The 14,158-nt window shown below is 35.4% G+C and overlaps 1 protein-coding gene and 1 long non-coding RNA gene across 6 annotated transcripts; one reads left to right on the forward strand and one right to left on the reverse strand.

Annotated features, from left to right (window-relative positions):
• Positions 1–37: 37 nt before the first annotated feature.
• Positions 38–2,577, reverse strand: LOC113347045 (probable transcription factor At3g04930). Of its 2 annotated transcripts, none has more exons than XM_026590625.1 (2): positions 1,089–2,577; positions 38–408 (listed from the first exon to the last, which is right to left on the reverse strand). In XM_026590625.1, exon 1 carries the CDS (start codon positions 2,353–2,355, stop codon positions 1,120–1,122), a length of 1,236 nt encoding a protein of 411 aa, XP_026446410.1. In that variant the 5' UTR covers positions 2,356–2,577; the 3' UTR covers positions 38–408; positions 1,089–1,119. The 2 variants fall into 2 exon arrangements, with proteins under 2 accessions (XP_026446410.1, XP_026446411.1); XM_026590626.1 differs by lacking the exon at positions 38–408 and adding an exon at positions 443–742.
• Positions 2,578–6,741: 4,164 nt separating this feature from the next.
• On the forward strand, positions 6,742–11,944 carry LOC113353006. Of its 4 annotated transcripts, XR_003361031.1 has the most exons (13): positions 6,742–6,876; positions 6,982–7,129; positions 7,774–7,862; positions 8,239–8,384; positions 8,688–8,840; positions 9,117–9,218; positions 10,058–10,408; positions 10,500–10,670; positions 10,768–10,824; positions 11,020–11,078; positions 11,180–11,261; positions 11,590–11,644; positions 11,748–11,944. It is a non-coding gene; the product is annotated as an uncharacterized LOC113353006 (long non-coding RNA). The 4 variants fall into 4 exon arrangements; XR_003361030.1 differs by having other exon boundaries at positions 10,058–10,670; XR_003361033.1 differs by lacking the exon at positions 10,058–10,408.
• The last annotated feature ends 2,214 nt before the right edge of the window (positions 11,945–14,158 follow it).

Genomic DNA, 14,158 nt, shown 5'->3' on the forward strand with positions numbered 1-14,158 from the left:
TGTGTTTAGTAAACAGATTATCTCAACGACACCATGGAATGAAATGTAACAAATTTGCCATACACAAAGAAACCAACAGCATAATTTGCATTTCTTCAATACGTCTTTGGTTCTCAATTCTCGATTTTCTAATTTTCTGGGTTCAGGGAAGAACCAAACGTGGAGTTGCATATGGCTGAGACAGCCGTGTTATTGGGAGACGATAACATACGCGGTTGGAAACTTTGCGGGGTTGGTGCGGAGAACATAGATTGATCTGCCACTGCACAAGGTAATAAGGTGGGTAGCAGAGAATCACGTGATACGCAGAACCTTCTTCCCAGACAGCACTAAACAACATCCAACTTATGTGTGCAGTTGTAGTCCAACAACCCAACCAATGCAACACCCCCAGTCCAAACACAATTCCTTCAAAACCGATTTAAGTTGTCACATAGAGGGGTGTTCTCATGCAAAGGGAGGCAAATAACACACCATCACATAAGCAGCATCATAACAACCTTGAGACCCATCAACAAAAAATCTAAGAACCCTACTGTTTTGCAAATAGCTAAATATATGTATGTGAAGACACAAAATTGGTGTTTTCATTCGACAATACCACTCATCTGCACTGAACCATCAAGCTAACCAGACTCTACACATCAACTGCAGCATGTGGTAGGATTGACATCTTATTCAGAAGTCATTTCACTATGGGTAGAGATAGTCCTTAACACGATAAAGAAGAACTACAAAGACACTGCAACAGATTGATGCACAAAAATGAATATGTATAATGTAGAAAAGAACAACAAACGAGCCAGTAACTTCAAGGCAACCATAGCAAGTATATAATATTTTGCAGTGAGACTTAGCCCCTTCCAATTCACAATTCTCATCAAACTTCTTCATCCATATTCATATTTTTCAGAACATAAACATGGCTTGTAAGAAACTTAAACTGGAAAATCCATTATTTGAGCTGTTCTTCTATAAAACCTAATAAGAAAGACGAAAAAATAAAGAAACATAAACCTGACCCAGTTTTCCATTATCAACCAAACTATCAACTCCATCAACCAAACCTTAAAACATCAACTACTTACTCGTAATGGGGACCGCCATAAACACGACTTGTCAATCTCCGGTTGACCTCAGCTCCTCCAATGCCAATTTGATTTGGTCTTGCACCAAGTCCATCCGTTTCGCATAAACCTCCAATTCCAGTACCTGCTGTTTTTTCCACTTCTCATCCACCATTTCTCCGCTCAACAAATTCATCGAAGAAGAAGAATTAGCCCCAAAGTTGAATGGATTTAAACCCATCACTCCTAACCCTCTTACATTATTTGGTCCATTAATCGCAGACTGAAGCAATTCTTTAAACAACGGAGATAAACAACTCTTTACAGTCTCTTCAATCACACTTGAAACCGAAAAATTCACGGGAATATTTGAAGGATTAGAAACATTAGGCGGTACCTCAGTTCTCTTTCTAATCCGTTTTCTTGACCTCGGAATAGCCTGCTTCTCTGAACCATTAATATCCGCGGCAACACCCCCATTATTACCTAAAGTTACATTCTTTACCTCAACAATCTGGAGAGGATTAGGGTTTCCATCTTCCTCCTCAACACCACCACCAGATACTACTACATCACCACCAGCCTCAGCACCCCAGATTTTCTTAGAGATTTCAAAACAAGATTGATCATGAGGCGTCTTAAAAACTAAATCTTTACCAGAACTGACTCTACTCATAACATTTCTATACTTCTTTTTCAATCTTCTTAATTTCTCAACTAACTGATTCTTATTAAACTCAAGCTGTAGTTTTGTTTTGATCTGATCATAAAATGGACCTGTATCATGATGATAAGATGATGAGTTTTTAGTACCAGTACCTCTTTGTTTTGTATTGTATTCAAAAAACCCTTGTAAAAGCCCAATTTCATCTTCATCTGTCCACAGCCTCTGAAACAATTTTCTCTCTTCAGTTGAGGGGGGTTTTCTCTCTTCAGTTGTTGTCGTTATAGTCATTGGAGTGATGGGTTCTTCAATTTTTTGCCGCTTGATTTCAGGTTCACCACCAGTTTGGGTGGTGGTAATGGTGGTGGCGATTGCTGGAGTAGTGGTGGTGGTGGTGGAAACAGAAGTTGAAACAACGGGGGTGGTTGTTGCAATGTTAGGAATAGTGGGTTGTTGAGGAATAGGATCAGAAGAAGTTGTAGGAGAATCTAATTCAAGATCTTCATCTTCATCTTCATCATACTCCTCCATATCTTCATCTTCTTCAAGTTCTTCATCTTCATCATCAAAATCTTCTTCTTCTTCTTGATTAGTATTCATGTTTTGATCCTCTTCTTCAGGCATTCTCGAAGAGAAACAGAGAGGGAGATATAGATGAACAGAGGGATTAGTTGAATCTCGGCGATTAAAAGGAGAGAAAGGTATTATGGTTTTGGATTTTGGTGTTTGGCGTGAACTTGTGGGGTGGGGGTTTTAGGTTAGTTCTTTTGGCATCTAGGGTTCGCGATGGGGGTCTTAATTATAGGTCTAGGTTATTTAAGGCTGAGCTGACTAATTCACGATTTTCATGTTGGGATGGGATAACTAAAGAAAGGTTTTTCCTTTTCGAACCTAAAGATAATATTCGTGATGGTTTATCCTTTTTCTGCTCAAACCCTACACGAATAACAGAACAAAAAGTTTGGCAAACTTGCCAAATTCTGATGCTATACCAAACTACTTGTACTAGTCCACTAGACCCTTGGTTCGAAAGATGATGCACACTAATTGGCAGCCTCAAAGCTACTACTGTTTGCTTATCCGAACAGTTTTTATAAATGAAATATTAAATCTTTTGAAATAAATATCATGATCCAAGGTTATGCCACCCTAAGCCCTACTGTTTTGTGATATTCATGGCTCCGTTCCTTATTGGTGAACTTGGCGCGGCTAGTCAGCTTGCTAACCTTAGTTGTAATGAGTGCTGCTATAAATTATAGCTTTTTGTTTATTAGGATCCATGGTTTTCGACCATTTGAACCATTCATATACTTAAAGTATGCTTTTGTTTGACCATGAGAGATGTAAAAGGGGCAAACTTAGTTGCCTGCCACTAGTTTTTTTGGTTTCTGTTTGGAAAGTACACCATGTTTATTCCTCCACTGCCAACAAAACATTCATGTTTGGCCACATGAATGAAAAGTTCGTTTCATGCCATCGCTTAAAGATTGTGGGCATTTAGTCATGACTTTTGTTTACTGTGAAGATGATCATGTGGCATGATATATTCCAACTGAAACTTTCATGATGCGAGGAACTTTTTTTTTTAATCGTTCTATTTATTACTCACCGGGTTGCAGACCTGTGCGGTGTTGTATCATTATTGATTCGAATCTGGGACCTCCTGGAACGCATTAAATCTCTAAGGAACGGGGTGATCAGCCGAGCTAGCTACCGTTTTTTTATTATTTTTTATTATTATTATCTTTTTCTTTGCTCTTAGAGTAATAGGGTGTTCGTTTTTTGCTGACTCGGCGTTTGAATCTTACTCGTACCAGACTGTTTATTTTTTAGACTGAGTCAGACCCAACCCCTGGCTTGGACCCATTTGAATCAGGGAATAAAATATCCCTAGTTCAGTCAAATCTGATTCGAAAAACAAACATATTGAGTCACACCTAGACGAGTCAGACTCGGGAGAAAAAAACATGATGTAAGTCTTATTATGAAATTCAAGCTATCCCAAATGTGGAAAAAATGTGGAGTGTCAAGTGTGATGACTTCCAAATTAGGATCATCCACATTTTTCACAAGGTTTCATGTAAGATAGCTTGGAATCCTAATAATAGAGGTAATCCAATTCGAATTAAATACGATTTGAAATCGCGTTAAAACTATCAGAAAACGTTATTTGTATTGCCATAAAACGTTAATCGGATTAGCACTCAATATGAACCATTGATTTAAAAGTTTTCAGGACAGATCCTAATACTTGGAGTGAGTGGCAATCCGACTAGATTGATTGTCGTTTTACACCAGAATTAGGAATCTTCCACCACTAGACTTACAATTTTGTATCTATATCACGTGTTGATGTGTCATGAAACTTGAAAGTTGGATTTCTTCCGGCGTAAGGCTTGATCTTATATTACTTGCTACAAAATCTCCACCTCTTTAAAACCGCTATAAAGGAAAATCAAATCAACTAATAAAAATTGAACCATTGGATTGAAGATCGGTAATGTCAGAGGAAAAGACAAACTATTAAATTAATGAGAAAATCTGGAGTGATAATTGTTGCTTACATGGATTTAAGTAAAAATAGCTTGAAAAATCATTTATCTACGAGAAGATGATATTTTATAAAAATGAATTCTATATTTGAAATTTCATATCTTGCGAGTTAAGCATCGAGTTTATATGAATTTCATAAACTAAAATTGACATTCAATACTTCATATTCTTGGAGCTAAACATCGAGTTTATATCAATTTCTTATATTTAGAAAGCCTTTAAAATTATTTATACGAGGAGCAAATTTAATAATATTAAATTTTTACTTTCTAACATATAATCATCTCCGATTTTTATAAAATTTTTCAAAGGCTAAACATATATATTTTAAGGATAAAGTGAAACAACTTATTCATATACTCAGATGGTGTTTAAAAATTTAAATCCTTATCCATCATCTCATAATAAAATATATATTTAATTTTTGAATGAAAATTCATAACACACGTCGTGTTACACTCTTCCAAACTACTTAAAAGGTAAGTAGAAAAAATAGTGTTGTCGACATGCGACGTACATGCACACTACTTGTTCGTCAAACTAGAGTTAGTAGTAATTTAACCCAGTTACTAACAGCCATCATCAAAACCTGCTATGGTGGGGGAAAACACAACTTCGTCAGGTACTAACTGGTTATTCTCAAATTTAAATGCCAAATGACAGGGTGCAACCATAATTATGGAACAATAAACTCTTGAAACTATATCAACATTTTGGATGGTGAACTAGTTACTGATTAAAAGAAATGGACATAATCAATTTAATCATAGATCTACTAAGAATATAAGTTTTTGGATTCATATACCCTGAATAGAATTTTCATAAATTAATGAATGATAAATTAACAACTTCTCTAAAATAAAATGCTAGAGACTGCCTCAACACGTAATGAAGTTGACTTTAGTAGCCAGTTCAAGCGACCGACTTTTGGAACTAAACTTGAGAATCGAACTTGACATGCCAACGCTTGGTGGGTTCAACTGAGTAGTGCTCTAAAAGTGTATACGAGTAAGATAATAATAAAGGCAGAAGATAAACGGGAAAACAACCATAACAAAAAATGTATGTGGCTCACCTATACGGGATATATTCACGGTCAAACCCCACCATAAAATAATATTTGTAAATAAAGATCATGATATGCTCCCAGCACAATCCATGGGAGAAAACCCAAACTGAAAAGTGAGCAAGACATACCCGAGAACAATATTAGAAAACCTTAGAACTAATTTTCTGGATCATTCTTCAAACCAACCTCATATCATCTCTTCCATACCCTTTTCATGGTTGCTAGTAACATATGAAAAATATTGAAATACTATAGAAACTTGGTTTAGCCAAATCCTTTATCTTCAAAAACTTGAAAACCAAAATTCTCTTTCTAGAATTTTCTCTCACACTGACATTGGCCCCCAGGTAACACTCGATGCTCCTTAATAAAGAGACCAAAAACCTAAAACACAAGGTTTTAGCACTCTTCTAAGTTCAATTGATTCATACCTTCAATCTTATCCATTTTATATATGGTGGGTTAGTGGTGGGGAGGGGGTTTGCGGACAATCTTCACCATTTTTTTATAATCCAATTGACAATGTATTTCAAGCTAATATTTTGACAATACGTTCGTCTTATTAAACTATATTCCTACAGAAAATGAGTATATTTCGAAATACCAAACTTCACCATCTACCAATTTTAATTTCGACCTTTCATTCTCAACTGCTGATTTTCAAAGTGGTAGATTGTGGTGTTACACATCTCCAATTGTGCTTATTTTTTGTAAGATTGTCAGGTTTCATAAAAAAATGTATCACCAAAATATTGGCTTCAAATTCATTATCGTTAGGGTTGTAAAAAAAATTGGTACAAACCGTGTAAGATAGTTGTTAGAGCACTGCTCGGTCGAACTTGCAAGCGTTGCTATCTCAAGCTTGTTTGACAAGTTTAGTTGACCAAAACTATATACTTGAGTTCTAGTCTACTTATAGCTATGTCTCGGATTAGAATAGAAGTGTAGTTGAGCTTTAGACTTTACGACATTCATTAATTGAAGAACAAGATCTATTAAAGATCTTGGAGGAACTTCATCAACAAAAGCTATGTGACACTACACCAAATTCTGGATTTAACAACCTAGATTAGCAACAGCGCTAGAGTTGTTGCTAACTCGCAACCAAAAATAGCAGTTGCGAACTTTTAGCAACAATTAATTTCTTCTGCGAAACTCGCAACTGCTCCTTTTCTGTTGCTACTAGCAACTGCGGAAAATTCACGCATGCCGCTCGTCTGTGTGCCAAGTAACACTTATTGTTATTTTTATACCCAGTCAACTTAAACCATTTTGATCAGATAGATGATTCCACCCTAAGACCCATAATTTCTCCAACCCAAGACTTTTAGAAAACTTATCCCTTCCTTATCCCTTCTCTATTTTCTCATTCGTTCTCTCATTTTCTAATTCATTCTCTCTATTCGTCCGTAAGAAGAAGAAAAACAAGAGGAAGAAGAGATGGGAGCAGTAGCTGGTGGTGAAGAAAAAGATATTGGTGCACAGATCGCACCTATCATTAAACTTGAAAAAGTTTACAACTGGTGAAGAAGCTCTTATCTAAATCTCGGTGATTTAGTTTTCTAATTCAAATTTGATTTGATTTTTTTTGTTTATTGGTTTGATTTTTTGTTGTTGATTTTCTGTAGAAAAGAGAAATTGTACCGATTTGATAAAAATAAAAATCAATAGAAAGAGGAGTTAGAACTTTGAAGCTTCTTAAACATAAACAGAATGGGAAAGTTGGGTCGGTTATGAGACAATCTAAGCCATTCAAGATCTATGCTAATCATCTAGGTTTGTTTTTCTTTTTTGTTTCTGAATTGATTTTGGTTCTTCTTTGAGGTGTTGATTTGATTTGTGAGATTTGATTTCAAGTTCAGAAGAAGAAGAAGGAAAGGATTGTGTGAAATCTGAACCCTAAATTCCCAATTTTAGGGTTCTTTTTCTATATGAAGCCCCGAATGATTAGATCTTGATATCTTCATCTGAAGGTGTCTGAGTTTCAATTTTGATTCATTCACGAGTATTGGAATGGGTTTTTGGGGCCAAATTTAATTATTGAAGAAGTTGAAACTTAAGTTTATATCAGGGTTTGTTTTATTTATGGATGAAATGAAGGTTTTGAGATAGATAGATTTTAAAATTCATTGATTTTGATGATTCATTTTGTGCACTGAGAAAGATTTTGGAAAGATGCTTTTGAGCTTTTTTTTTTTTTAACTTAAGAGCGAAGTTAAAATCAGATTTGTGATTGATTGGTTGGTATTTTGAGATTTTGGGGGTTTTCAAAATGCCGCTGCTTAGTAGAAGTGGCTGTGTATAATTGATCTTTGAAGTGTAATAGCGTAGAATCTTTCCTCTTACTTTCGCAGTTTCTTTTTCTTCTTTAAGCAAGTTGACCACATTCACAATCTACAGCCATTTTTTTGTCTTTGCAGCCTAATTTGGTCTTCCATAATGTATTTACTCCACTTCAGGCATCTCCATTCCGAGTATTGGAAATGTGCAGAGCATTTAATTACTGAAGGTAAAAAGATTTCTTTGCATTCTATTCGACTTTATTAACTTCTGTTTGGACTAGTTTGAATTATCCACTGTCACTTTTCAATACACTTTATCTAAACTTTCTCCTTTTCCCTATTTAAGTAATGTTTCTTTTCCTTGATTTCCAATCTATATTAGGAAACTTTCCATGTTTCTTTTGGTTCCATTTCTTCTGAGTGTCTCATAAAGGACTTTGTACAACAGTACAAGTGGCGATGGTGTTCTCATCATATACATGGATATCGAGGGATCGTTTTGAGTCTGCTTGTCGTTGTGGCATGGGGTGCCTCAATCGATTGTTAAGTTTATATATATACCCTACATAACTTTTACTTTTATATCTTTTGATATCTCTGTAGGCAGGTGCTGACCAAAATTTTGGACCATAGGGAGTTAAAGCTTTGCTACTTGCAGCACCTGAAGGGATAACACAAATCGTCAAGCTACTGGTTGAAGCTGGTGGAGATCCAAATGTGACAAATATCGTAAGCTAATTATAGTTTGGGTATGCTAATTTAATGGATATGATCTCTTATAACTAACCTAAATGTTTCTTGAAAGTTTAGTGTGGTACTAAATGAGCATTCATTCTACCTTATAACGCTCCATTGGTTATTCTCAAAAGAATGATCAAAGGGGTTGTCTTGTTGACTGCGTCCTTGAACTAGAGAGGCGCAACTATCTTTAACCTGTGTTTAGATTTTTATCGACTTCTCTTAATAATAAAATAGGCAATGGTATACCGTGAAATGATTCGTTCTGTAATATGGTTTTCTGGCTTATGAATTTCAACTTTTTCATGTCGCAGCACGGACTAAAACCAATAGAGGCTGCAGCTGTTCACAATCATCGCCGTACTATTGAGATTCTTTTACCCGTGACTTCTCCTATTCCATCATATGTGGACTGGAGCATAAATGGAATAATAAAGCATGTAAATTCTAAGGAGTTCGAAAAAAAGGTATATACAATTTGTCTTTCTTTGAGGTTTTTGATAGTGACTCGACATTTTAAACCAAATGACTTTACTACCTTCTCATTGGCATGCTGTTAATCAAATGTTACTAGCTCGTACGCTCTAGATTAATATTAGGTTTGCAGTATGTATGGCATACAAGTGTCGTTCCTATCTTGTTGGTATTCAGAAGTTTCATACTCAGAAATGGAAGCTCATACTTGTAGAGTTCATAATAATTTTTCAAGCAAATATATTGTATTAAATCTTTTTTGTTGACAGATAACTCGAAAAGCAAATGAGACTTTTCTTGAGGAAAAATCAAGAGGCGCCAGCGCATTACAGAGAAAGGAGTACTGGCTGGAAGTATATTGGTACTCAGAGGTACATTTTCTTTAACCCGAAACGCTAAGATTAAGCGCGTAAATGAATTTTAATTCAAACAACACATTAATTGATAGGTAAAATACAATTCCGTGTTGAGATATCAACACGGACTTCATTAGTGATGCCCAAGACCAGTTTGGTAATTCTCTACAATTATCTAGAGTATATCGTCAGTAGATAAATAGCTAGAATTATCTAGACTATGTAAACAAATAAAGTTAGTACCTAGAATTATCTAGGCTGAGCTAGTGGGTTCCTAGAGAACTATTCTAGATAGTGTTGTTGGATGTGTTGTTGCAATACTTCATGGAGAGAACTTGAATGACCAATGTAGCTGGTGCCATTATGTTAACTGCATTCCTTCCAGAAGGTGTGGCTGTAATGTGAAAGCTTTGCTGTCGTGCAAGTTAAGCATTTAGGACTTTTAACTTTCAATTGTTGACAATGCGGTGCAGTATGCCCATACTGTGCAATTAAGACAATAACAGAACTTGTGCACCTCGGATCTTGTTTAGTGACACTAGAAACTGCTGCTGTAAGATTTATACTTATAAAGCATTGCTGAGAAAGTAAATTTATTATAAATTCATATCAACACCAAGCACCAGCATTAAGAAATTTGGTACGCATTAGCTACTTCTTGTCCCTCTGCACCAAAATATATGATTAGTTTGCGAAGTGTCACATTGTGGGAAGTTGTACCATACTTTACCTTGAGACAGACTTTATTGGGTTATAAATGACGAAATACACGTATGTTGTTATTTCTCATATAACTTCTGTTGATTCAATCTCATTTTCTATAGCCCATACTAATTCTGGTCGTACTTGTGCAGGTCAGTAAAACTGCGAACCAATTGATTCTGACATGTAAAAGTAACGGGAAGTCTAGGGTGCACACTTTCACAAACTTATCAAAAACGGGGATAAGGAACCTGTGCAACGAGATATGCTACTAAGCCTGTTGAACATTTTATGATATTTGTAGTCATGACAATGTTGTGCTTTAGAAATTAAAAAAACGGGTGGGATTTCTTTCTTTCTTTTTTGAAGGGAAAGTGTCACAGTATGCACTATCATTTGTCATAAAACAATATAGGCAATCCATGCAGGGATATTCAGCCTGATTATAAACCTTTCAGGTGTTATCTTCATAGGCATACAATTAGAACAAGAGTTTGGATCCTGTAAGATCATTTCTGCATTCTCTTTATCTCATAGTGACAAGTTTGATATTGTCTAAGCGTAACATAACCTGCTTTTGTTTTTCTCTTCTAGTTTGCAGTGAGGATCGGGATAATCTACTTATGAGAAGGTTGTACTGGTAGTTTGATGTCTCCGCTTTTCGTTCAAGATATCCCGGAAGTTGGGTCTTCTGATGCTTTATTCGGTTTACTTGGTGAGATGCTCTCAGGACTTATCAGGAATTGGAATATTTATAGCGACAAGGTCTTTTCTTTATTCTTAAACTTTTTTTTTTTGTGTAATCTCTTTCCTCACTGTCTTCTCACTTTCACTCTTTCATTCCTTGTATGCGAAAATGCAGTTCACATCATTGGTAGTACTATGTGGTGTGATTGGAATGTTAATGGTGGAGATAAAGGTGAGCACAAGATCACTTTTTCTTTTGAATAGTTTGCTTGCTAATAAACAAGCCGCCATAAGTCTCCCTGTAAGAAAGTAGCAATTGCGTTGTTAACTTACTAAGCAAATAAACATGCAATTTTCTATTTTATTTTGTTTAATTCTCTTAAACATATTTTTTTCATATCTTCTATTCCCGTCGTTATATTTGCAGGAAACTATATAGCCGTAAGCATATTAGATCCAGCTATCGAAATATGGGATCTCAACCTTGTAAGTAGAAATCTTATTTCTTCATGATTGTTTTTAGTGGAATTCAATGTTTGAGTTCGCAAGTGGTGTCATGTTAGTAAATTGAACAAGAGCTTTTGCAGGGCCCATTGAGCGTGCCAGAAGTGTACATCATCATCAAAGGTACCATTGGATCTAATGCAGAATGGGTACATCATATGCCTAGTAAGTTCTCTTTTCAACCAGTGGTTCTCCATCTTCTACATTTTATCCTATTCCACGTTGTAGATTGTAACTGTAGTGATTAAAATGCAAACACTTAAGTTGTTCCAAGGGTTTATACTCGGTTTCCTTACAAATATCACCATTAGCCACAAGTTTGACAATTGTAGTGAATCATAGTCATCGTTAGCAAACAATACCAGAGTGATCTGTAAGCGAGCACTGATTTGGTGGGATCTAGTGAATATTTAATGTTAGCTCTCTTTATGATTCTCCAGTGATATGGGTTAAAAGACTTATTCAAGGGTTTCAATGTGTTATCATTATGCAGGCTCTAACTGAAGGTGAGCAAAAAACCTGACCAAATGTGCATCATCAATCTGAAGGTTGATTCTCTTTTAGCTCTTATTTGTCTCTAAATTCTTATTATCATGTCCATGGTATTACCATTGTCTTAGGCTAATGTCATTACAAACCAAACTACCTCAGAAACCCAATCCAAAAATCGTCGCAAAGGAAGAGATGGGATGGAAGAAAGTAAATTTCATTGGAGCAGCATGGGCAGGTACTTCCTGTATTTGTATTTCAGTGACTTTTTTTCGCCTTAGAGGCCTCCAGCAATGTAGAGTTCATTTTCCTTTAAAACATTTTGTAAGACTTTTTTTTTTTTTTGAAAGCATTGTAAGATTCTCAGGATGTGATTTTAATATATATACTCAAATGACAATTCTTGTTCTGTCATGAATTTTGTGTTGTGTTTCATAGTTCAATTATGATTTCATGTTGAATGTGAGGGTTATTTGATTGAACTATCAGAATAGATATAATCAGGGTAATGGGAACTGGGTGTTCCAGGATAAATTGGTGGGGGTGGGGGTATTGATTCTGACTAGGTCAACGAAGACTTGACCTTTTTTTTCTGCTTGTTACGAAAATTTAGCAACGGAGAAAATATGTTGCTAAATCTGAACCAGAACAACTATATCCTGTTCTAATAAAATATATCCCGGAATAACTCTATAATTAGCAACAGAGTAGCAACAGTTTGTTTCTGTTTCTATATTTTAATTTCGCAACAGGTTGTTTCTGTTGCTACTGCAGTTTTTGACCGAAATTAGCAATAGAGCTAAGGCTGTTGCGAAAAACTGCGACAGGGTGTTTAGAACGGCAGAAATCTGTTACAAGCCCAGTCAGCAACAGATTTAAGCTGTTGCTAAACGTTAAATTTGGTGTAGTGTGAAGACAAAAACTTATCTATCACTCAGAAGTTTATCCTATTATATCTTCTAAAGATTTTAAGTCATGTAGCTATATAGACTTTTACATTATACGCATTTAAAATTTCGAGCCGAGTTTATCTCGTTTATATATTTCTCGAAATACGTGTTGGAAGCTTTTTAGCTTTAGCTAAACTTCATCATCTACTTGACGAGTTTAGTTATATACAATTTACTTCTTGAAAACTAAATATTAAGTCAAGATGATCATGTGAAAATTACCTTGAACATCTTACATGATTTGTGTGAGACAATCATTTGATGTTACCTTGGGAAGTTTCATATTGATCGATTAATCACTTGAAAATTACTTTAAGCTAGTGGTATGTGTAAGATTACCATTGTTGTCTTCTAAAGATGTTCCAATGAATAAACGAGAGTTTTAGAACTAGTACCAATGTCTGGATATAACACAGTATGCGTACATGGTATGCGAACTGTGAATGCTGATTCAGGTCCGGAACTCTTGTTTGCGAATTGTGTTTGCGAACGGGTTTAACTGCCAAAGGTCCGGAGCTATGGTTCGCGTACTATGTTTGTGAACACAGTGTTTAGGTTCTAAAATCAGTAAGTATGACATTCATACTCATACACTCAGGTTTGTTTGCGAACTCAGTTTGCGAACTAAAATCCCTAGAACTTTAATGAAATAAGGTACGTGAACTTGTTTTGCAAACCGTGGCATTATGTTCATGAATTGATTCTTGTATAACTACTTTGTACAATTACAAACCAAAACGAATATGTTTCAAATGATTCATATGTATTTCTATGAGATGATGAACATTTCAACAACTCTCTTGAAACACATTTAGATTCATTTGATTATCTATCATGATTGATTTATCATCATATTTGATCAAGAAGTGTTAGATGAATATGGATAAACTATAAGTGTTCATGTAGCTAACTTCGGTTAACTATTATTAAGCCAATGGTTATACACGTTTAGGTATGGTTCATCCATATCTAAATATAAGTATATTTCACTTATGTGTATCAAGCTAATACCATCTAATGGTGGAGATTGATTGCTTATTTTCTAAGCAGACTTAGCTTGAATCTTAAATCAGAAGTTCATCTAACGATGAATATCAATTGCTTTGTTAGTAAGCTATCTTAGCTTTAATTGTAAGCAACCCTGATTTGAAAGACTATATATGGGAGAACTCTAGCATATGGGAAACCTAATCCTGACACTCTCATGTGTCCTAGTTGTGAACTAGAGTTGACTCTCCATTAACCTAGGTTTTCCAAAATCATTATTGTGGTTAACGACTTGAAGAATTCATTTGGGTTTCGTAAAGCCATATCCAACTATTTCTTTTGTAGTTGCGTATTCTGATCTTACTTTTTATATGGTGTTGAGTTTAATCTTCTCTAAGATTTTCTCGAGATTTATTTACGATAGGTAAGATATAAAAAGTAATCACAACAGTTCTTCATCTCAGACTCGTGTGATTCCGTGATAACTTCTTCTGTTAATGAGTTAGGTTATTGTGAGGTGACTAATATTTATAGGCTGCTCTCCGGGAGTATAAGACCGGATTATTAGTTGAGTTTCCTGTACAGCTTGATATTTATCGTAAGACGGAAACAACAACCAGAATAGACTTATCTGTG

This window comes from Papaver somniferum, chromosome 2 (genome assembly GCF_003573695.1).
Source record: "Papaver somniferum cultivar HN1 chromosome 2, ASM357369v1, whole genome shotgun sequence".
Taxonomy (NCBI): Eukaryota; Viridiplantae; Streptophyta; class Magnoliopsida; order Ranunculales; family Papaveraceae; genus Papaver; species Papaver somniferum.